Source organism: Felis catus, chromosome B3 (assembly GCF_018350175.1).
Source record: "Felis catus isolate Fca126 chromosome B3, F.catus_Fca126_mat1.0, whole genome shotgun sequence".
Classification (NCBI taxonomy): Eukaryota; Metazoa; Chordata; class Mammalia; order Carnivora; family Felidae; genus Felis; species Felis catus.
This window is the reverse complement of record NC_058373.1, coordinates 41,045,890-41,070,068: the sequence shown is the minus strand read 5'-3', so window position 1 is coordinate 41,070,068 and position 24,179 is coordinate 41,045,890. Positions and strand designations below refer to the sequence as shown.

Below are 24,179 nucleotides of genomic sequence, written 5' to 3'. Positions count from 1 at the left end.
TTGAGTTGTCTAAGCCCCCAGCCTTAATTAAAATTAAGGAGTTTCATAAAGGCACAATGAGAGGTTATAGAAGGGGGACCTAACTTCTTCTGGAAGTGGGGGAAGGTCATTTAAGTTGAGACTTAAAGAATTAGGAGTTAACTCCCAAAAGGTAGAAACTAGATGGGGTTTGGGGTGGGAGAGGGGACCCTGTGGACCACGGGCATGTGCCTGGTCCTGAAGCAAGCAGGAAGGAACACCTGAGAGGAACACAGGGTGCTCCTGACCTGTGGCTGGGGCACAGTGAGCAAAGGGCTCGAGGGCTAGAGCAACAGTCAGGGGTCAGGTCATGAGGTGCATCTTTGGCCACGTTCAGGATTTGGGGATTCAAGATAAGAGGAGAAAGAACAGAAAGAGGGGATTAGCTTTTACTTAAATGCTTTTGGGGGCACCTGCCTGGCCCAGTCGGTGGAGCATGTGATCCTTGATCTTGGGGTTGTGAGTTCAAGCCCCACACTGGGTGTAGAGATTACTTAAAAAAATATGGGGTGCCTGGGTGTCTCAGTTGGTTAGGCAGCTAACTCTTGATCTCAGCTCAGGTCTTGATCTCAGGGTGGTGAGTTCAAGTCCTGTACTGGTCTCTGTGCTAGGTGTGAAGCCTACTTAAAAGAGAGAGAGAGAGAGAGAGAGAGAGAGAGAGAGATTACTAAAAAAAATTAAACTCGAAAGAAAGAAGAAAGAAGAAAGAAAGAAAGAAAGAAAGAAAGAAAGAAAGAAAGAAAGAAAGAAAGAAAGAAAGAAAGAAAGAAAAATGCTTTTTAGCCAAAGACACAACCACCATCACTTTTTCAAAAGACGTGAACTCAGCACTGGCTGCTCTGCCCCCAGTCATCGAGGGAGCAAGTTGGCTCTGTCAGTTCACACCTGCCAAAGGAGATCAGCGGAGATGGAAAGGAGGCACAAGTTCAAATTTCCCCGCCATCTCCCTCTCCCCCTTTGTTAGTGCAGGTGCCCTGGGAAGCAGATGTCAGGATGGAATAGAATCAGAAATGCAGGAGATATGGGTGAACGGTTACCTAGGAAAGATAAAGGGCAAGGGAGCAGAGGTGGGCAAGGGGGTGTTTCAGACACAAGGAGGTCTGACACAGAACACAAGAGAGAGGGAAGGAAGGAGGGCTGGATAGGAAGGGGCTCAGACCACAGTGCAGCTTTGAGAGAGTCTCAGCCAGGGGGCTGGGGAGCCCCAGAACAAGGATTAAGGCATCCTACATTGGACAGAAGTGGCCTGGTTCTAGAACCTGCCATTCCTCCCACCCAGCCCCCACCCTGCCATGCTCAATCATTGGCTCAGTCATCAGCCTGGGGACAGACTAGCCTGGGGAGAATGTGCTGGTGGCTGGGGCAGCTGTTACGAGTGCCCCTTACTGCAGGATCCCCACCCCCAGAAGGAGAGCCTAGCGGCTGACTTGGTGGCTGCAACACTTCTCTCCTTTCCTTTCTCCCCTCGTTCCTCCCATCACTCCTTTCACTGTGCCTTCTCTCCTTAGATCTTTAGTAATCATACCACAGGTCCGGAATGAAAAGACAAAGAAGCAGTAAGTGCCGCTCAATACCTGACTCTGTTTCTGCTTCTGGCCTTCCAGCAGGCCCCCTCCAGAGAGGGGAGAATCAGATGGCCAGCTGACAGCCTCTGGCACCAGTGTGGGGGGAAAGCCCTTCCTGCTCTCTCCTATATGTAATAAATCTTTGCTGAGTGTCTGGGCAGAATCAGACATCACACAGGCGTGTAGGAGAAGGAGAGCTGAGCAAGAGGTGCATCCAGGCCCCAGGAGCCCTGTACCAGGAATCTAGGCCACCAGTGTTGAGTGTCACTATTGGCCATGGTCATTCTCTTTTAGCACTTCTCAAAGTTGCCTGTGGCCCCAGAGTGCAGTTACATTATGTAAATAAAAAATCCCTTATGTTTGCCAAGTTCTTCGAAGTCGACAAATCTCCTTTGCAAAGTAGGTCTCGATAAGGCACTCATGACAACTAACAATGTTATTATCACCATTTCACAGATTAAAAAATTGAGGTCCAGGGGCACCTGGGTGGCTCAGTCGGTTAAGCATCTGACTTCAGCTCAGGTCATGATCTCATGGTTTGTGAGTTCAAGCCCCGCATTGAGCGTGGAGCCTGCTCTGGATTCTGTGTCTCCCTCTCTCTCTGCCCCTCCCCTGCTCATACTCTGTCTCTCTCTGTCTCTCAATAATAAATAAACATTAAAAAAAAATTTTTTTTTTTTTAATTGAGGTCCAGGGCGCCTGGCTGGCTCAGTCAGTAGAACATGCAGCTCTTGATCTCAGGGTCATGAGTTCAAGCCCTACGATGGGTGTAAAGATTACTTAAATAAACAAGCAAACAAATCAAGGTCTGCAAAAGTTGAATGACAAGATCAAGATGCAACTGCTGAAAAGTGGCAGGATTTAGCCCAAACATTTTGGCTCGGAGTGGTGCGATATAATCAGGACCGATAAGAACCAGAAAAGGGAATTGACAAAAGACACAGGATCGCCTTCTCTCAATTCAAAATGAGATGAAGAAACCCAAGGGCCATCCTACCCAAGAACAGGGAAATGGCCCAGATGGCAGTTCAAATCCCACCCAGCTTCTGGGTTTAAACTCAAAGAGACACCCAGAGCAAGAGTTGGCAAGCTCAATCTGCTAGGCCTCAGAAGACATCCTCAGACCAGAGTCCTTAGACAAATTCCATGGGGAGGTTATGACTGGGAAGGCAGAGATGGGACGGGCAGGGAATATTTTCTGCCCTTTCTCTTTAAAATGGGAGTATTGGGGCGCCTGGGTGGCTCAGTCTGTTAAGCATCCGACTTCGGCTCAGGTCATGATCTCGCGGTCCGTGAGTTCGAGCCCCGCGTCAGGTTCTGTGCTGACAGCTCAGAGCGTGGAGCCTGTTTCAGATTCTGTGTCTCCCTCTTGCTCTGACCCTCCCCTGTTCATGCTGTCTCTCCCTGTCTCAAAAATAAATAAACGTTAAAAAAAATAATAATAATAAATAAATAAAATGGGAGTATTAAGGGGTCACCCGGGTGGCTCAGTCGGTTAAGCATCCGTCTTTGACTCAGGTCATGATCTCACGGCTTGTGAGTTTGAGTCCCACAGCAGGCTCTGTGCTGACAGCTCGGAGCCTGGAGCCTGCTTCAGATTGTGTCTCCCTCTCTCTCTGCCCTTAGCCCACTTGCACTCTGTCTCTCTCTCCCTCTCTCTCAAAAATAAATAAACAAGGAATATTAATCCAAGCCAGGTACTCTCATAGGGTGGCAGGATGAGCTCTGATCAAGGTGGCAGTAAAAGGACGGAGGGCAGCCCGCCATCGAGTTTCGAGGGGCAAGGCACACGCAAGGGTAGTCACCGCACAGCTTCGTGTCCTGTACACTGTGGCATCTGATGACCCGATGACCATTAGGATCTATTTTTTTCACCTCACTTCCTCTCTTCATTATTTTAAGGTAATACTTTATACTTGCAAGGGTTGATAATATGTAAGTAAGAAAGCCCAATAGTGAAATGAACTCTGAGAGCCCGCGGTGAACTTGGTGTTGGCTAGAACACTGCCAACAGCCTAGTACCCACCCTTGAGCTCCTCCCCATCTCAGCTGCCCAGAGGTAAGCTTCACCTTGAATTTTGAATGATGTCATTGTCTTGCTTTTAAAATACAGTTTTATAATACTTGCATGTATCCCTAAACAACATATGGTATAGTTTTTGAGCTTTATAAAAATAGTATCATACTGTATGTGGTTTTCCGGGATGCTTTTTTCACTCAACACTGTTTCTCCAGGAACAGTAGAGAAGAATGTGGATTGCAGGGTAGGCAAAACTGGGCTGAAATCTAGATCCCAAGTACTCAAGCTGTGTGATTGCATGCAAATTTCTTAACTCTGCTGAGTCTCAGCTTCCTCATCTGTATAAACGGGGTTCTTGTTCCCCTGACAAGGTTATGCAGAGGGTTTAGTGAAAGCCTGTATGTCAAGTGTTCCTCCTGCGGAACAGGTTTTTAAAAATTACTGTGAGCTCTGTTGTTTTTTTTTTTCCTCTTATTTTTCTTCTAGCTCAGGGGTGGAGATCACTGGTCCGGGGGTGGGAGGGTGGGGGTGGGGAATCCTTACAAAATTACTTCTCCCTAGATAATATAATCAACTGTTTTTTAGATTAAGAACTGGGAACATGAATTTTATTCAGCAAGTGAAGACATTACTAAAGTATGTACTTCAGCTATATATTATGACTTGCTAATGGAAGGAGGGGGAGACAGAACTGGTGGGGGAAAGGGAAAAACAGGAAGAAACTATTAGTGGAAGGTCACCAACTGTGTTTCTGCTTTTTGAAATGTCAATTACCCATTGTTCACGACTCTTCAACTGCTCCCATCCCTCAGCCCATTAAGGTTTGCTTAGAATGGGATCCTCTCAACAGACCACCAAAGAAGACATTATTCTTTGGGGTCCAGCTACAGTGAACAGAACAATGTCGGGATGACAACAAGCTGGGAACCAGATGGAAAGAAAGTTGTACAAGCCTCTGCCCGATAAAATTCCTTGTGATTCCTCAATTCAGCTCTTTTCACATGTACCTACATGTCCATACATCATAGGGCTTGACTTTTCTCTCATAGAAATTTTGTGGTTCACCTCTTATGATAGGGCCTTTATTTGCTTCCAAAGTAAGGTTTTCAGCAGATAAGTATGTGACTGGAAAAGGCAAGTGCACTCTAAGATCTGGAGTCAGGAAAGCTGGTGAGATTGACATTAAAACACAGTGCGCTAAAATATTTATGTGTGCATTTGTGAAATATTAATGTGGCATCCTGCAAACACACAGGCAAACGCTCCGGGGCAGGGCTCCCTCAGATCTCTTTGAAGACTTGCCTTTTAACCGAGCACAGCTTTCGTCACTGGAAAATTCCATCCGCCTCAGAGCACACTGTGGTCTCTTTCGGCCTTGAAGTGTCAGCTGGCCAACACATCCTTCTTCAGAGCTAACCCAACATACCTGGTTCCCATGGGCCAGCTGCTCCCCTCATCTTCACACCTGGAGGGTACCCGCCATCTGCCAGCAGAGAGGTCACAGGGACTGAGACTCTCTATGGGAGTGGCATGGGCGCCTGGCTTTTTCTGGCTGCTGGCCCCTGGAGGCATCCTCAAAGTCCCCCCACTACCACACTTTACTTCCCAGGAGCTCCCACTGAGCCCCTGTTCCCCCCAGCCACAGCCAAGAGCCCCTCACAGGCCCAGGGGCCTCGAACGTGGCTCCCAGCATCAGCCATCCTCCAGAGGCTGTTTGTTGCGAGGCACAGAGCTGGTCCTGCCCGAGAAGTGGGGACACCCAGGAACTACAGGTCAGCTGCAGGACTTCCTCAACACGCCGGCAGGGACGCTCCCTTTCTCTCCGGAAGCTTTTCTGAAACTGGACTGCCTTTCTGTGCCTGTGGGGCCATTTTGCTCTGGATCCATGCACTAGCTGAAGGCAGTTTGGCCCCCTGGCTTCAAACCTGCTGCTGACAAAGGGAAAGGATGACTCCCTGTTCCCTGGGCCTTTTCTTTTCTTTTTTCCTTTGCCCCATTCACCTTCCAAAACTTACCCTTTCTTCCCATCTCTTCTCACATACTTTCTCAGCCTCAGTGCCTCAACCCTGATCTCTGGCTTCTAAGGACCTTCTCTTGGGTTTCTGGTCAGCATCACCATTCATTCGACCTGGAAAGCAGGGCCCAGATTTCCATTTCATTAAGGTTCCCTTACCATGCTCACCCCAGGGTCCACGTAACCCACCTCTTTTCCTCTCCTTTCTCCCTGTGGGTTTCTCTGCCCTTCTTCCTTTACATCTTTCAAAAGTCCCCCGCCCCCGTCTTGGCCATAGTTGGCAGGTGTATTCATTTCTGGGGACTGCCCTAACAAAGTGGCACAGACTGGTGGCTTAAACAACAGGAATTTATTTTGTCATAGCTTTTGAGGCCCTTAGTCTGAGATCGAGGTATTGGCAGGGTTATTTTCTTCTGAGGCCCTTCTCCTTACCTTGTAGCTGGCTGTCTTCTCCCTGTGTTGTTACATGGCCTTTCTCTGATGTCCTAGTCTCTTCCTCTTGTAAGGACACCAGCACATTGGACCAGGCCCCATCCCAATGACCTCATTTTAACTGGATTACCTCTTTAAGATCCTCTTCCCAAATACAGTCATATTCTGTGGTACTAGAGGTTGGGAGACACAATCAAGCCCGTATCAGCAGTAGTGATAGGAGTAGTGGCAGAGGTGGTGCAGGCATTATATGCTGTATCTGCACTGATCTGGGGGGATGGAAACCCTTAAGGAAGGATATAGAAGGCAGGCGCCCTACAGTCCAGAGGGCATGGTTCAGTGTGACCTTCTGAGGTACTGTCCACTCAGCACCCCAACCTTGGGGGCTCCCCCGGACTCATAGGCACCTGAGCTAAAGAAAACCGGATGGGGATAGCCCTAAAAGAAGCCAAGCACCAGGTAAAACCAGAAGTTTAATAAAAATTAAAAAAAAAATTACAATACAGTGGGCTGCTTTAGAAGGTCAAATATGTTGGTCTGCCCAACAGGCTGATTCCATGTGGGTTCTGGGAGGTCACAAGATTGGTCCCTCACACCCTAAGATTCACTTCACTCACTTGTCTTGCTCCCATGGGGGAGGTCTCTGTCTTTCTGACCAGGCTAATTTTTGACCAGGCTAGCTCTGAACTCCCTCATCCTGTGAGAAAAACCTGCCTGAGTCTGACCTTCCCCCATGATGATGACGTTCATTTGCGTCATTTTCTCAAGTCCACACCTCAGCCCAGGTTCTGAGGTCGGCAGACAGGCGAAAGCCATTTTCTGGAGAATAAGAGCTTTGGGAATGCCGGAGCCTCCTTCATAGGAGACAGCCACCGCTCCCAGGGGCTCCCGGCTCCCCTGGAAATTCTTCTGAGCCCTGCAGGCCCATCTGTCTTGCAAAGTCTTCAGGGACGCAGAATGCCTAGGTGCTGGTGACAAGCGGAGACCTGGAGTCTGCAAGGAGAGAGCCGGGCCAGCTAGGAGGTACTGCTTCTCCTCCGAGGGTGGAGAGCTTTCCTCTTGGCGATGTCCTCCTCTGTGTCACTCTCACAATTCCTCTGGGAAAAAGAGAAGCCCAGGGCAAGAGCGTCACGAGAGGCCAGGGATGGAGTTGTGCTGGGCAGCCTGGGCCTATGCACCTGGGCCAGGGGCCTGCAAGCCAGGGAAGTGGATGTTGAGGCGAAGGCTGTTACTCTGTCCAGAGTCTGGGGGGTGGATTGGGTGGGGGTGGGGAGGGACCTGGAAACGGGGCCAGACCACTGCCTTGAGGCCTCCATCCCAGGAGGAAGGAAAGCAGGTAGTGCTTCTAGGGGAAACCAGGCACCAAGAGAAGCCAAATCATCATCATAATAATGAAAATGGTATCTGGTGTTCTCTGTAGCTGCCACATAATCAAGCCCACTTGGATACATGCTCTGTGGGTTGAGTGGCCTCCTGAACTCAGCCTGGAGAGAACGGGAAGCAGGGATGAGCCACAGGGACCTCCCCGAGCTCTGATGGCCACTGTTCCACACCCCCTCTGCTCTGACTGGCTTAGGCCGCACCTTTGGCAAGCCTTGCCAGGGACAGGGCCTCTGTGCTCCATCTTTATGAAAGAGGAAAAGAGTAAAGTGCATTCCATGGCTAAACCAGAGTCAAGGCAGCCATCCTGGAGGTCATTACTTTTTCATTCAGTCACATCAGTCTAATCAAATTATTAACATCTATTAAAAGAGGCACCAATCAGAAAGACTTAAGTGTGTCATAAAACATCTGCTGTCAGATGTTCAAATTTAAGGCTCCCTGAAAAAAAGGACCTACTAATTATTGTTGTTGTTGTTGTTGTTGTTGTTGTTATTATTTAAAGGAAATTCCCTTTTGGAAAACTGTAGAATAGATGTCTGGGACCCAAGCCTTCCTTCTCCACCTGTAGAACGAACTATTGAACTGATGATGCTGAGCGTTTGAATAAAAAGAGGACTGTTCTTAAGTATTTGCACAAGGACAAAAATTAAGAAAGAAATACAAATTCTTTCTAATTATCCTCTAGTCCTCTCTCTCCATGGCCTGAATTTTCAGAGCAACTCATGTGCCATGTTCCTTCCCAGAGCCTTCTCTCCTTCCCCTGGCATAAGCCAGTTGGAAATCCAAGGTCAAGATCAACTTAAGCCAAATCCATCCTGGACCAAGCCTGGCTAGAACAATAAAAATAACTCAAGCTCTGCTGAATAGCAACTTTGTAGCATGAGTCAGAGCCAAACAATGAAAAAGTAAGCTGGGGGAAAGTCTGCCTGTCATTAGCAGGGATTTTCAGAGGGACAGTCCAGTCCCTTTGAATAGCAGATGAGGAAAGCAGTTAGAGAAGGGACATGTCTTGGCCAAAGCCATACAGTTGTTTTGGGCCTCTGGAGCCATAAATCCTTAAAGCAAGAGCAAGAATCAACAAGAGCTTAGGCTGAAGAAAGAGGATCCCCTCCTGGGGGTGGGGGGAGGGAGTCACCGTGCCAGGTCCTGGGATGCAGCCCGAGTGCGAGCGTGGTATGTCCTGAGGCTGCTCAGCGTTGGCTGCCCACCCATCTCAGGCAGCCGCTCTTCCTGAACAGGAGTCGCCTCTGTCCTGACCTGTGCCATCCCAGACATCTCTGGGGCCTCACCACATTTGACGACTACTGGGGAACATCTGTCCAGAGCACCTCTATTGTCTGAAATACTAACACTGCCTTCTGAGGCACTGGCACTGCACTTTAAAGTCTACGGGGAGATTTTACACAAGAATCACCGCTAATCCATATTAAGCACATATAATGCCAGGCTCTAAGAATATGTCATCATTCAATCCTTGTGACGACTCTACGAGGTAGGAACTGTTGTTAACCCCATTTTACAAGTGACAGCATTTCAGCACAGAGAGGTTAAGTATTTTCCTCAAGGTCACACAGCTAGTAAGTGGCAGATGTGAATCCTGAACGTCTGGTTCCAGAAGCCACGCTCTTGACCAATATAAGTTCCTCATTTTAAATGTACACAAAACAGTAGCAAGCTAATCAAATATCATCTAAATATTATTATTATTATTATTATTATTATTATTGGCAATCTAAAGCGAAACAGAAATGGAAAAATTGAAAAATGAATATTAAGCTCCCATTCTACAGCAGATCTTTGGATTGCCAGGTATAAATTGTGGATTGACTGTGGTGATTTTATTATTCAGAGTCCTCAAGGCTCCAACAGGCTACAAGTCCTCAGGGGGAGACTAGGGCAGTGAAATGGCAGCAGCAGTACCTTTGAAGGTGAAGCAGGAAAGGATGCAAGATCCTCCAGGAGCTCATGCTGCCCATCGGAGGCCCCCCACCCAGCACCACCCCAGCGGTGTCCCAGAATATGCAGCCTCTGCCCATCACACACGCGGAGGACAGGATGAGCAGAACTGGTGGGAAACAGTTAGGGCCCACCTGCTCCCTCCCATCCCCAAGCTGCAGGCCACCCCAGAATTCCACCCAACAAGACAACACTGCATTTACCTACCAGGTCCTCATCCGGCCTCAGGTGCACCTTCTTCATCAGGGAGCGGGTGAGGTGGTTACACAAGGAGACGATGCTGAAGGAGAGCTGAGGGAGACAGAAAAGGAACTGCCTGGTGAGAATGTGCACAGGGACCCTGGAGGGAACCAGGAACCCACCGGTGCCCCCTGCCCCCCACCCCTGAACCCTGACACACCTTCCATCGCCTGCGGACATACTGCTTCTTGAAATTCTCCAGGTTGACCACAGACTCCCTGCGGACCAGGGCTTGCTGGTTGTCCACCGGCTGGGAAACAAAGCAGAGCATGGTGGCTGACACAGGGCTTGGGTCGGCAGCCACCCCCTTCTCCACACCCCCGACCACATGCCATCGTTAGCCTGACTTTGGCACCTCCTCATTGGGCAGGGCATGCACAGGGACAACACACTCAGGGCAAGGGTTACGGATGTCTCAGCTGTTCAGGAGACGGCTCTGGTGCCCCTGAGCTATTATTACCGCAGCCGGATACACACTCTGGCTGGGCTGGAGAATCGGCCCCCCAGAGGGGAAGAATGAGAGGCAGGGACTTCAGTCACAGCTCACTTTAGGGAAGGGTCATTGGGCAGCAGTCTAGGATGCCCACTGTGCACTGGGCTGGTTCTGGGCTTAGCAAAACAGATGCTTTGTTGGCAAACAGAAGCTTAATACCCCATTCAAAAGTACATTGAAAGGGGTCGCCTGGGTTGCCCCGTCAGTTGAGTGTCCGACTTCGGCTCAGGTCATGATCGCACAGTTCATGAGTTTGAGCCCCACATTGGGCTCGCTGCTGTCAGCACAGAGCCCGCTTCAGACCCTCTGTCCCCACTTCTCTTCTTTACCCCTCCCCCGTTTGTGCTCTCTCTCTCTCTCTCAAAAATAAATAAACATTTAAAAACAAACAACAACAAAAAAAGTAAATTGAAGGAAATAGGGGCTTCGGTGGAGGTTGAGAGGAGATGGGATATATCATTGCCTTTCACAGCTTGGCAGTCAAAGCTCAGCTTAAATCCTGGCTTCTCCAACAAGCCTGGCATGGCTTCTCTGAGCCTTGGTTTTCTCATCTGTTTTATGGGGATAACATAATTGACATAAAAAACTGGACATATTTAAGCAAACAATTCAATGACTCCATTCCCTCTTGAATTCCTCTCTTTCTGTAAAACAGGCTTTCCTAGATCCAGAGATGGGTTTCAGAGGTTCTATGAACCTCCTGAAATGCTCTGCAAATTTTAGCATGTAAACTTATACATGAATGTTCAGAGCAGCATTATTCATAAAAGCCAAAAAATGGAAACAGCTGAAATGTGCATCACCTGATGAGTGGATAGACAAAATGGAATATATCCATACAATGGAATATAATTCAGAAATATTATTCATAAAAAAGAATGAAGTACAGTTGACCTTGAACAATGCAGGGTCAGGACACTGAATTCCCATGCAGTCAAAAATCCACATATAACTTTTAACTCCCCCACAACTTAATTACTAATAGCCTCCTGTTGGCTGGAAACCTCACCGATAACATAAACAGCAGACTGACAAATATTTTGTATGTTCTATATTTCACATACTGTATTCTCACAAAAAAAGTAAGCTAGAGAAAAGAAAGTATTATTAAGAAAATTGTAAGGATGAGAAAATACATTTACAGTGCTATACTGTATTCATAAAAAATATCCACATGAACGTGGACCCTCATAGTTCAAACCTGGGTTGTTCGAGCGTCCACTGTCCTGACACATGCTACAATGTGGATGAACCTTGAAGACATTATGTTGAGTGAAAGGGGCCAGGCACAAGAGGCCACACACTGTATGATTCTATTTGCATAAAATGCCCAGAATAGGCAAATCAATAGAGACAGAAATCAGATTAGTAGTTGCCGGGGCTGGAGAGAGGGGAGGGTAGGAGAGGCCTCTGAGAGGGTATGAGGTTTCTTTTTGGAGTGACAAATTGTCCTGGAGTAAGAGGGTGATGACTATTGCATAACCTTGTGAAGATACTAAAGACTACTGACTTGCATACTTTTATTTTATTTATTTATTTTTTTCTTGGTGTCTGTGACCGAATTTATCCCTGAGGCCCAGCACAGAGGATCAGGGCCCATGAGCCGCAGTGTTTCTGTGGCAGCCTTTCGGGCCGGCACCTGCCACGGACGGGCGGGCCCTGAATTTGACACGGCTGCTTGACTTGCATACTTTTAAATGATGAATTTTATGGTATGTGAATTATATCTTAATAAATATTTCACTTGAATGCATGTGTACAGATATACGTCTCTTCTGAGGAGAGCTGACAGATTTCATCCATTCTCAAAAGAATTCTGTGGTCTCAACAAATGAACTGCCCAGGATGATACGTGTGGTCCCATCCAGCTCAATTTTTCTCTCTGCTCCGACAGCCTCCTCACAGCAATGCCTCATTTGCCGCGCCCCCCTCTCCCCCCATTGAATGCTGAGTGACATAGCTCACGGACTCCTGAGTGCTGGTCTTGTCTCCCATCCACACTGGGAGCTCTCCTCCATTTTTGTTTATTTTCCATCATGGCGCTCGGCACCCGGGAAGCCAGTGCATACAGCTGGCCCACACCGCTCGGGACTTAAAATCTTCTGGCAGAAGCCATTTTCCATGTTCACCCAACCCCCGTGCTCCTGGAAGTCCTCCGTGTGTTTCAAAGCCTAGTCCAAATGTGACCTCCTCCAAGACAACTTCCAAAAAGCAATGTCTCTCTCCCTGCCATGACAGAAACACATGTGGGCTCCCTCAATATTTCTCACTGACTTCGGCCAGCTCTGCGGTGGGGTTGTCTCACTAATGAAAAACAACTTGAAGGCACAGAAAGCATTTTCTTCATGGTTTTGTCAATGTCCTCTGGCCCATCTCCTCCCCACCCAGAGCATACACCAGTGGGTGCTTAACAGTTGTATAGCTAAATTGTTTCCCCGAGTTGCTGAAGACACACTGGAATGAGATCCTAGGACCTGGGACCTGCTTGCTCCTGCCAGCGAGAGGCCCCGGGCACCTGGATCGGCAGCCATGACACCACGACTCCCCACAACTCTGCCTGGGAGCCAGCAGACTTCCGTTGGGGTCAGGGTACAGGGAGGAAAATGCATACAACCTTGACATGGAGCGGGGGACGAGAAAGCCAGGGGCTGTTCACCCTCCCAAACTAAAACACTCTTTGTGCCAAAGAGTGACAGAGAGTGGGAGGAGGGGACAAGGAAGACAGAGAAAAAGACGAGGGTGCTGAGGGGACCACCAGGCCAAGGTCTCCCAGCTCTTTCCTTAACTGCCTCTCACTTCCTCTGCCGCACCTGCAAGCCTAGCCCTGGGTCGAGGTCTCACCTGAGGGGAGATGCAAAAGAGGGCAGAGCCTGACTTTTCTGGTATCAAAGCCTTCCAGCAGCTTCCTGGCACTCTTGATGGAACCCAGCAAGCTCATCCAGACCCCCGAGGCCTGTACCATCTGGGTTTTTCTCCAACCGATTTCCTCCCTGTCTCCTTTCTGTTGCCGTGTCTCCCATCGCACAGTCTGCTTGCTGGCCCAGGAGCCCCAAATCTCAGGGTCTTTGCCCTTGCTCCTTCATATATTCACTTGGTCACTTTGTTCAGGTCTTTGCTCAAATGTCACCTCCTCAGGGAGGCCTCCCTTGACCATCCTATATAAAATAGCATCCCAACTGCCCCCACACAACTCACTGTGCCTGCGCCCTATTTCTTCATAGCACTTGTCGCTACCTGACATTTGATTCTGTATTTGTTTGTTCTTTTTTTTTTTTAACTTTTTACTGCTTATTTATTTTCAAGGGAGACAGAGAAAATGAGCGGGGGAGGGACAGAGAGAGAGGGAGACACAGAATCTGAAGCAAGTTCCAGGCTCTGAGCTGTCAGCACAGAGTCCGATGCAGGGTTCGAACTCACGAACCATGAGATCAGGACCTGAGCCGAAGTCAGACGCTTAACTGACTGAGCCACCCAGGTGCCCCTGTTCTGTGTTAATCTCCCTCTCCTGCACCTCCCAGCAACTAGTATCTCCTTTCCAGGGTGATTTCCTGCCTTCCCAACTCACAGAACATTTCTACCTCTAAATTCACCATTGTCTGTGATTCACTTTTGAGCCTAACCCTTGCAGGGGACACTTGCACTTTGCTTGGAGTTTGATGAGGTGGGATCGGTAGACTCTAGAAGAGTACAGACCTCTTTTTATCCACTTACTGATTGACGCTCTTGCAGAAGAGGGATGCCTGAACCCCGTGGGCGGAAAGTCAACATGCAGTTAGAGGAATCCCATTAATAAGAATCCTACCTTCCAACTAGTCCAGCAGTGGAGCAACGAGGCCCAACTAAAATATGAGGGGGGATCATTCCCAGAGGCCATTAAGGGGAAGTGATGCAATTACCTCTAGGGCTCTATGTGCTACACAAAACAGCATGAACTCTGAGAAGGAGGCCACCCAGGCTATAAATCCATCAGGCTGGCCTTTCCTAATCAATGGGCCTCTTTGGTTGCTAAGAGGCTCAAGCAAATGCTGATACCATCTAATCCTTGAAAGTCAGAGACATAAATTCTGCAGTGAAATCTGTTCCCAGAAGGAAAGTGGCAGCAACACCATTGATTAAATTAGGGGTGTCAGTAGGGTGGGACTGGGTTCTGCCTCCTCCTGGCCCGGCCCTCTCTGCAAACAGACAGTGCCCACCTTCTAAGCCTGTTGTCCTTTGGGCAGAGAGTATGGGCGATTCTGACCAGGCTCCTAGGAGCATGTTTAGTCTCTCAGAAAAATGTTGGGAAGCGAGTCAAGAAGACAGAACACCGACTGAGTCAGGTTTTGTTTACGGAGATGCAAACGGCTTTGAAACAGTACGAGGGGTGTGCCAGGTCAACACCCACGTCCACAGAGCAGGGAGATGGAACAACAGCCATTCCCCTGGGCATAAAAAAGGAAGCCTGGCTTTACAGAAGAGGCACTCCAGCTTTTCTCTCAATACCAGGCCTCCTCTAGAAACTGCAAACAGATCGCAACTTCTCAAACCTCCAACTGTGCCATTTCTCCAGCCCCGTCCTCCACTGGAAGCCAGGGACACCTGAGTACCCACACCCCTCTGCCGCCTCAGTCTGCCACTCTGCCTCCCCCACCAATCTCCCTTAATGGAGTCTTTCCATAGTTTGCATCTCCAACTTCCCCTTTTGCTGGCTAGAGCCTGGGCCCTGCTGGCCTCACTTCCCAGTTTTCCCAGCAAAGGAACATGTGAGGCTGAAGGGGGCCTGAGTGTCAAGTTCCTTATATATGGGTGGGGAGAGCTATAGAAAGGCTGTGTCCCTGGCGGTTGTTTTATACCTAGAAGAAGCCAATGGAAGCACGTGGAAATGCCCCTTTCCTTGCCCGGCCTGGTCTCACTTTTCTTAGTTAGGTCTCAGCCCTTTTAATCCTCTTTCCAGGACCTTCAGTTTTTTCTTTTCTTTTCTTTCTTTCTTTCTTTCTTTCTTTCTTTCTTTCTTTCTTTCTTTCTTTCTTTCTTTCTTTCTTTCTTTTTTTTTAACGTTTATTTGCTTTTGAGAGACAGAGAGACAGAGCATAAGCAGGGAAGGGGCAGAGAGAGAGGGAGACACAGAATCCAAAGCAGGCTCCAGGCTCCAAAGCTGTCAGCACAGAGCCCAGTGTAGGGCTCGAAACCACAAACTATGAAATCATGACCTGAGCCGACTGCTTAACCAACTGAGCCACCCAGGTGCCCCAGGACCTTCAGTTTTCTGAGAAATTTTTTGTCCCCAGGAAAAGCTTCAAAAGCTCTCCCTCCTGGACGGTTACAGGAGACAGGAGACCTGAGAGATGTAACCACCAAATAAATGCCAAGTGTGGACTATGTTTAGATCGTGATTTGAACAAACTACAACAGGACATCCTTGCGAAAAGTGGGGACGTGGGAGTATGGAATGTGTATCCACATGATATTAAGGAATTATTCTTGGTTTCTGTCAGGCTTGATAATGGCACAGAAGTAATATTAAAAAGAAAGTGCTTAGAAATTCATACTGAGGAATTTAAGTTAAGTAAGTCCAAAGTTTGCTTTAAAATACTCTGGAGGGGCGCCTGGGTGGCGCAGTCGGTTAAGCGTCCGACTTCAGCCAGGTCACGATCTCGCGGTCCGTGGGTTCGAGCCCCGCATCAGGCTCTGGGCTGATGGCTCAGAGCCTGGAGCCTGCTTCCGATTCTGTGTCTCCCTCTCTCTCTGCCCCTCCCCCGTTCATGCTCTGTCTCTCTCTGTCCCAAAAATAAATAAACGTTGAAAAAAAAATTTTTTTAAATACTCCGGAAAAAGCCGTGGTGCAGATGAATGGGAGAGGACTGGCCATGACTCGCTCACTGTCAAAGCTGTGTAACAGGCACAGGGAACTCACTGTAACATTCTGGATACTGATGAGAATCTCCCATAACAAAAAATTTGAAACAAAAACTTGCCCTCTGTTAAGTCTCTATAAATCTCCTCTTTACCTCCACTTAACAGTTCCTGGCTCCTGATCCCAATCTGTGCTCATGCTCATCCCCACCCCCACCCCCAAATTCTACGTGGCACCTTCTCCACAGGCTATGGCTTGGGAAGGAGATGTTGGAGGGGGGACCTTCCCTGAGAACGTTTCTGCCCCCTGATGCCCCTCTTACTCTTTCTCAGTCAGAATTCATCTCTCTCCCGTCTTCTGGAATACTAGGTACCTCTGTTTTACCACTTCTCATGGCCTTTCCCATCTCCCAATTGGGGTCCCCAACTGTTCCAGACACTGAGTCTTTTATTCAGGGGCTGTCTTGTCCTTATCTGTCACCTCCCTTCAGAGCCAGAGCACAATCAGTGTTTGTTCAAATGAACTGGCCCCTTCTGCTCCTCAAATGTACCCACTGCTGGGTCTTCCTCTACAGAGCAAAGAATCTTCTCCACAGGCCAAGAGTTTCACAGACAAAGGAGAAAAGGCCATTCAGTCCCACAGACATTTACAGAGGCTGGCAGTGGGGGTGGGTGCAGGGCACACAGCTACCTCCCACATGGGCCGACTGCTGCATGACGGAACGAGGTGGGAAGCCACCATCTTCATAATCACCTCTAAGGGAGGGTGGGTGATGTGAGGAGAGGACTCATGGGGGAGACTGGCTTCTCTTGTCATTATTACTCCACCCCATCCCTTCTCTGCCAGCCTCCTACAGCTGCAGAATCACCTGTTACCACACCTTTTCCACCTTTCCTAACACAAAGCTGAGTTACCATGTGCCATGGGCATTCGGCTCAGAGCAGGGACAGGCTGCTGCCTTCCCAAGGTGCCAACTCTCCAGCTTCCTTGGGAACCCATGATCAGGAAGATGTCACACACTCAGCCTGCCCTCCCCAACAGCCCAGGGTGGCATTTGCACAGAGCACAGAGGCCAACCTCTCACTGCCTGGTAAATGAAAACTCCTCCTTTATGGCAGATGGGCCTAGCAGCAGCCCCCCACCCCACCCCAGGCCTTCCTCCCTCTAGGTCCCAGTGAAACATTCCCCTCTTGACACCCCCTCAGGCCACTGTCAGCCCCACCCTACCCTTGACTCCACTGTTAAAATGCCAGCTGTGAACATGTGGTGGGGAGTCAGGTGGATTCTCTGACATTCCACAGGCCTCCTTGGGCTCCCCCTCAGTATCAGGTTCTGATGCCAAAGGGTGAGGAGAGTTGGATTGGCCAGGGGACAGAGGAAGGTCATGGTCTCCTCCTCCACCTTCCCTGAAAGACTTGGGAGCGCTTCTTAGTTTATTTCGATTTGTCTTTAGAAACTCTTAGTACAGAAAAGGGTCTGCTTATAAAACACCTAAATAATAAATAGTTAGTAATGACTAGATATGATCACAGAGAAGATGAGTCCACTACTGTGAGGAGAATCACTTATGGTTCTGACTCCGGCTTTGGGGATGACCAGCTGGGTGACTTCAGGCAGGCCCTGTCCTGTCAAATGCTGTAAAGTGAAGGTGTCTGATGGTCCACCTCTCAGTACAAACAGTGAGTGACTCATGCCACGATTCTCAACTAACTACCTTCCCCTCTCTGTTTCCAGTCTCTCCAAATCAAATCATCCTCAACATCTTACTCCTTTAAGTGCATTTTATTTGGACTCTCAAAAGAAAGTTTAACCTGAGTTATTCAATTGGGGGCTTCCTTTCCTGAGGAAATCTGGCTATATGAGGTCAAGGTCTACTGACATAGCCAAAGGGACCTTTAATATCTGCAGTGTCTTCATGCCAAATGAGTACATCACATCTCATGACAGGGCAAGTAAGTTCTTGGAGAGACTGTAGACAGGTCACTTGTACCCAGTCTCCCAGGCAAGGCACAGGAAAAAGGGCTTTGCTATCTTCCATTGATCCCAAGATACACAGTTTTGGGTCTCTGAAATCAGGACTTCTTTCCCATCAATGGCATTATGTCATTACTGTCAGTCTGAAACAAAGGCAGGTGTTTCAGAAGATGACCACACTGCTTATGCCAGACATTGGGGGCCATTCAGCCTCAGACTGTATGACATTAGATTCTCTAATTGAAGTTCCTTTGGATCACACTGATTGTGCAAATTCAGAAAGCAAACCTGTGTGAATTCCACACGCGTGGGGCCCCTCTTGTCAGGGGGGATTTTCCATCCCTCCATCTAGCATGAAGGGTGAAAGACTCAGGTTTCCTTGCCTTCCCTTTTTGCATGGTGGCTTTATTTCTCATTTACCCTCTCAGTGAGGGCGTCCCAGCTTTGAGGAGAGGGGAAGCGGTCTCCTCTTGCACTTGGCTTTGTTCTTTCTTATTTTTGGTATATAAAATAACAACTCATCTTATATTTGATGGAAATATGGTCTCTTATATTTGATGAAAAAAGTTTCTGTAACCAATGTTACATACAATATTTGAAATGATCTGGTATGATAATGGAAAAGGAGGTAGGGTTCTGAAAAAATGGTTGCACAGGGTCAAAATCTCATGTCTCCTCCTAAACCACTTGCCATCTGTGCTGCTCTCTGGACATCCCCTCCCCCACCCAGCACATCAGGCTGTTGACTAGCCCAGCACCCATCATGGTTCCCTATGACTCTTGGGATAAAGGCAGAGCTCTTTGATATGGCAAAGTACCAATGGTCGTGCATCCTCTCCAGTCACATCTACGCCATATACACACCTTATCGTCTCCCCTCCAGCTTTCTGTCCATGCAATTTCAGCTTCCCATGCCCTCTCTACCACAGAGCCCTGGCATGACAGCTCTGTCAGGAACACTTCTTTCTCCCTGGTTTGCTTAGCTGACCTCACCTCCAGCATCACCACCTCAGGGAGGCCTTCCCTGACTATATCAAACCCCCATAGCATGCTTGTGCAGCACTACATCCTTCTCTTTCATAGCGTGTATCCCACCTGCAGCCCTACATCTGTAGAATGTTCTTGTTTAATGCTGGAATCCTTTACCTGACTGTCAACTCAATGAAGGCAGGAAAGGAGCCTGTTTTCACTCAATAGTGTATCCCCTGTGCCAGGCTGAGTGCCTGGCAGGTGCTCAATAAACATTTGTCAATGGATATATGGATGAATCTGGGTGTCTCTGCCCTATAATTAAAGAGTAAACTCCCGGAGCCTGGAGCAGTTAGGGGAAGCAGAAAGAGCAACAGACGTATCATCAGAAGGCCTCCACTTTTGCCACTACAGTGACCTTGGGCAAATCACATCCTCTCTGTTTCCTCAGTTCCAAATTGGGAATAACACTTACCCTGCGTATCTGACAAGGGTGTTCTGTGAGTCTGTGTAGTAACTTTGAAATGATACAATCTGGTCCCTCACCCCCAAGCTTCTAGCACAGTGCTGGGCCCACACTCTGTCCATATGAGCTGGCTGATGTCCCTCCTTTAGGAAAACGGAGAGGACATAATACAGTCCTCAAGAAGGTGTGCTTGAAGCCTGGAGTCAAGAAGGGACCACTGAGCCTGTGCTTTCCAGTCTTAAACGCTCTGGAATTTCTCAGCCCTTTCAGGGCTATGCCCTAGTACATAAGAAAAGGGATCTTCTTGTTGAGTCCTTTTTTGTCTTCATTTCTAACACAAGGCTGGGGCCCTCAGTCAGAAGGGGGGAAAGTGGAAAAGGGGGAGATACTGCCCCTTCCATCCTGCTGAAAATCAGCCAGGGACAGAGCTGGATGGGAACAGAGAACTGCATCTTCTAGGACCTGTTTCTTGGGACAATCGTTTAAAGGTATGAAACATTCCACCTATACCTGTCAGAATACATGAAATAAATACATGAAGCTACTAACGTTTCCTCTGGAGCTGAACTGTAATGTTAAGGTGGATATTTATAGCAAAGTCTCACTATTTCTCCATATACCTCTTATGAGGGTCGGGCATCCTAAGTTTCTGTCTCATCTGCATCAACTAGCTATGAAAGACCTTGGGTAAGTCATTTTTCCTCTCAGAGTCAATTTCCTCACCAGTTACATGGAAATAATAGCAACAACAAGAATAATACCATCCACCTTTCTGCTCAAGGAGTTCTTTTAAAGATCAAAGACAGTGCTTGGTAAGTGAAAAGTCAGTGCAAATGGAAGGTAATATTTTTCTGTGCATTTTAAATTCCTCCTTCTGCAGCAGGAAAGCACCAAACTGGCTTATTGTTATCCCTACTTAGCTCAAAGATTACCCAAGATCTGCAATTTATTAAGACATATAGGTGGGAGGTGAGATGTGAAGAAATCCATTATCACAGATCAATTACAAGCATCTCCCTGGGGCCAGCCATCCTCCCTCTGGAAAAGGGTAGGCTGAGAGGTACTCATTCTCAATTGTTTTAATAGCTTGGCTGCTCCACCAGCCACCTCCCAGAAAACCAGGTTGGTGAGAGGAGGTGCAGAATGAGTAACTAGCTAGCGCCTTCCTGATTCTGGATTCTGTGAAGGGGGTGGAGGGCTATGCTACATACACACACCCTAAGGATAATTCTAGCTGATGCTCTGGCAGGGCACTTGGGAACACGCTTCTGCAAATCATCCAGGATGCATTACTGACTAGATTCTGGTGCTCAGAGTTTCAAGCCAGCCAAGATTTCCTTGCTGCATGATCTGTCGAGCTGCTCCACTAGGGACTCCCTGGTGTCTCTGCAGAACACGGAGCCCAGGCCATCTGTGTTCTTACTCTCCAGCTGGAAACTGCCCACCAGTTCCTGGATCCACTGTAGGTCTGCTGAGAGCTCCTGCCTTAAAGCTTCAAACTGTGCCTGCAGATGGTCCAATTTCCTGGCCATGCTTCCGAGGCTGGCCCCTGTGGCCTGGATGTCTTCTCGTAGGAGCTTCTTCAAGGACTCCACTTTGCGGAACTCGTACTTGAGCTGGGAGAGGTCGTGCCGGGCGCTCTCACTCTCCTCCCGGTACCAAGCTTCCTTCTCATTGTATATGGAGACCAGAGCCTCCACGTCATCCTGGATGGTGTCATGGGTCCCTGCCAGGGCACGGCATCCCTGGTCCACCTGAGCCACGTCCTCCACTACACGGGCAAAACGCTCAAAGTTGACATAGGTGTTATTGGGAGGCATGCTTGAGTGGCATTTGAGGGTGTATTCTCTTAGGCGCTTGGTCTTCAGCTGGGCAGGCTCTGTCTTCTGCTGTTCCGGGGCTCTGACTTCTCCTTTGGACTGGTGGGTGTTTAGACAGAACAGCCAGAATTAAGTTGATGCCAAATCCAAAGCGCAGTTCAAGGTGCGGGAAGAAGGCACACAAGCAGCCTCTTAGGCATTCACTGCATGCATCAGGCCATGGGGAGGACCATGGTGGGATGAGCATCCCCACAGATGATAAAAAAGACTGAAGAGTACGGGGGTGCGGCCTCCATGCTCACTTCAGGGCAGGGTGGTCCATGGCCATTAGAGAAGGTCTCCACACACATAGCATTTAGAGGTGCTCACATAGACAAGCAGGCTATAGCCAGGACTCTGCAGGCATCCACTCCACGGCAGGAGCAGACAAGGCCATGGCTGACAGAGGGAGGCTGAGAGACCTCTCTCCTTCAGGACCAGGTGGCATCCTGGGCCTCAGCAATACTCAGCATGCTAAGCCCGAGAAGCTGCCTAGCTCTGTGCTCTGGGCCCACTCAAAACCTAGAGGGCCCTTTAACAAGCAGATGAACCTGACCTTCTCCCGAGCACTCCAGCCCTCCCTGCTCTCCATCCTCCATAGCCCTACCTGTGCTGATCTGCATGCTCAGATCAAGCTGGCTAGGCCTCTCATTTAACAATCCAGGTGATTTCCTCCAGGTGAATGGGAAATCTGGTGATGCTCTAGGAGCGCACATCTCATCAATCAGCAGAAGTAGGGCCAGAATCCTGGTCTCCTGATTTCCACCCCACCAAAGTGCCTTTTTTTTTTAATTTAAGTAATCTCTATGCCCAAACTGGGGCTTGAACTCCCAACCCCAAGATCAAGATTTGCATGCTCTACAAAGTGAGGCAGTCAGACACCCCTGGCCATACTGCTTTTAACTAGCACTTTACTGTACTGTGAGCAAGACCCTCCACAAACCAGCAGCTGGGAGCCCAATTACAAAGTAGGCCAGGCTGGAGTCCCTCTGTACCCCCCACCTCCCCAGAGGGAGCAGAATCACCCAGAGGGTGGCCGTCTCTCCTCCCTACCAGGCTTCCATCTCTGAGCCCCATTCCCTGAGGTCTCAAGGTGCCTAAAGAAGCTAGCTGACTGGTTGGAGTGTCATCCTTTATTCAGAGCCCCAAAAGTCAGAAAGAAGGAGCCTTGGTTACAAAGTTGACATTTTTAATTGTCATCGATTTCTATCTACAACTTGGGAGCCCTGATTACTGCTTTGAGAATGACAGCAACGTGCCCTCTGACAAAGAACACTTTTTATGATGGCCCCAAAGGAAAAGGGTTTCAACTGAGGTTTGTGAGGGCTCCATTTCATAAATCACCTGAGCCCATGAAATATAAATATAAACCTATAAACCTATTTGAACAAACCCAGATCAGTTGGCACCCCCCAACTGGATTTTATCTGTGCCCCAGGGTGGATGTTTCTAGCAAAGGCCTTTCCATGGGCTGCCTGCATCTGGCCACCCCTCCTGGCCCTGGCAGCAGACCAGGGACCTGCCCGCTCACTGGAACGCAACACCATGCCCTTACCGTGATCCAGGGGTGTCTGAGAGCCTCTTCAATTGTGAGCCGTTTGCTGTAGTGAGGATCAGAAAACAATGACAATCCATGAATACAGAAGCTGAGAGTGACAGTCTCCATTCTTACTCTTGTCAGACCTGCATTTTGGCATTCTTTGACCACTTCTAGCAAACCAGAATAATGGGGGGGATGCAGAGATGGTTGGGGAATGGGCTGAATTCCCTGCATTCCAGAGAAAATGGTCCAGGCAGACCCCTCAGTAGAATGATATTATGACATAAACCCTCATCTCTGGTCCCAAACTTGAAGGGCTTAACACCACACTCTAGGAAGTCATAAGTGTTCTTGTGAGCTTTAGCTCTCTACAGCTAAACCTTTGGTCTATGTTTTTCTATTTGCCTCCCAGATCCCTTCTCTGCCCTTCCCTGCTCAGGTACTATGATCTGACCTAGCATCGCCCTTAGATGGGGAAACCAGGCCCCTGCACTCTCTCTGAAGTCTGTGGGACCAAGAGGACATGACCTTCTAGAATCTGTGGATCTCACTCCTGCCCCATTTAGTCCATGCTCTGGCACCAGGCACCTTACAATTTCCTGCCTATCTCCCACTTTGACTCTTCAGCCACAGGGCTCACCCTGGGCCCTAAGGAGGGGTAGGATCAACAGGTCTCCTATTCTCCCACTTACTGACCCCTCTGAGTCTGCCTCCCCCACAACTCCCACTTGAAACGGCTTGGAAACTCTGCCACTTTCCTTTTCAAAGACTGTAAAAGATAATGTGTCCTAGAGAAACCTAGGCTGACTTCCAAACACACACACACACACACACACACACACACACACACACACACACAGAGTTATTTGTATTTGGGCAGGAAAGAAGGCAGAAAGACTTGAGCAAACAAAATGAATGCCAAGTCTCAGCTAATCCACACTTCTCAGCACCTGCCCAGATTAGATCACAATGGTGCGGATGGCAGCCTGTGGCAAAGAAGGAATGGACTAGCACATCTTTGGGGGAGGGGACAGGAGATGGTCAGTACTTGAGAAGCCCGTGCCTTTCTCTGTCACCTTACCGGGTCTCTTTCACCAGAAGCTTCCGGATGAAGTCCTTGGCTAGCTCGCTGGTCTGGCTGAAGAATTCTTCATCAAAGTCGTAACTCACTGCTGTGATATTTGCTAGCGTTTCCTGCTTTGTGTCTCCCAGGAAAGGGGATGCTCCACTTAGGCTGAGCACACAGAGAGGGAACACGTGACTATAGGAAAGTAGATGGAGGTGGGGGTAATACAGTCAGGGAGCCCTGACTCATACTATTGCATGGGGATGAGAAGCTCCCAGCAACACCGCCTGCCCACTCTGGGCAGCCAGTCAGCAGCCTTTTCAACAAACTGAGTCCGATTCAAGACACTTA

The 24,179-nt window shown here is 48.7% G+C and overlaps 1 protein-coding gene and 1 non-coding gene across 7 annotated transcripts in view; both read right to left on the bottom strand.

Moving 5' to 3' along the window:
• Positions 1–5,947: 5,947 nt before the first annotated feature.
• Positions 5,948–24,179, bottom strand: part of DAPK2 (death associated protein kinase 2) — a 121,319-nt gene continuing 103,087 nt past the window's right edge. For 4 of the 6 annotated variants that reach the window (XM_023255222.2, XM_006932468.4, XM_006932471.5 and 1 more), the window contains exons 8-10: positions 23,844–23,996; positions 22,778–22,823; positions 15,815–21,282 (exon numbers count right to left, since the gene is read on the bottom strand). In XM_023255222.2, the coding sequence (XP_023110990.2) occupies positions 20,674–21,282; positions 22,778–22,823; positions 23,844–23,996 (808 nt within the window). In that variant the 3' untranslated portion in view covers positions 15,815–20,673. Of the gene's footprint in view, positions 7,147–9,591; positions 9,680–9,788; positions 9,879–15,814; positions 21,283–22,777; positions 22,824–23,843; positions 23,997–24,179 lie in introns of those variants that run through there. The other 2 variants (XM_023255223.2, XM_019832273.3) reach the window with 2 other exon arrangements.
• LOC111561215 lies at positions 11,667–11,800 on the bottom strand. Its single transcript, XR_002743570.2, has one exon. It is a non-coding gene; the product is annotated as a small nucleolar RNA SNORA5 (small nucleolar RNA).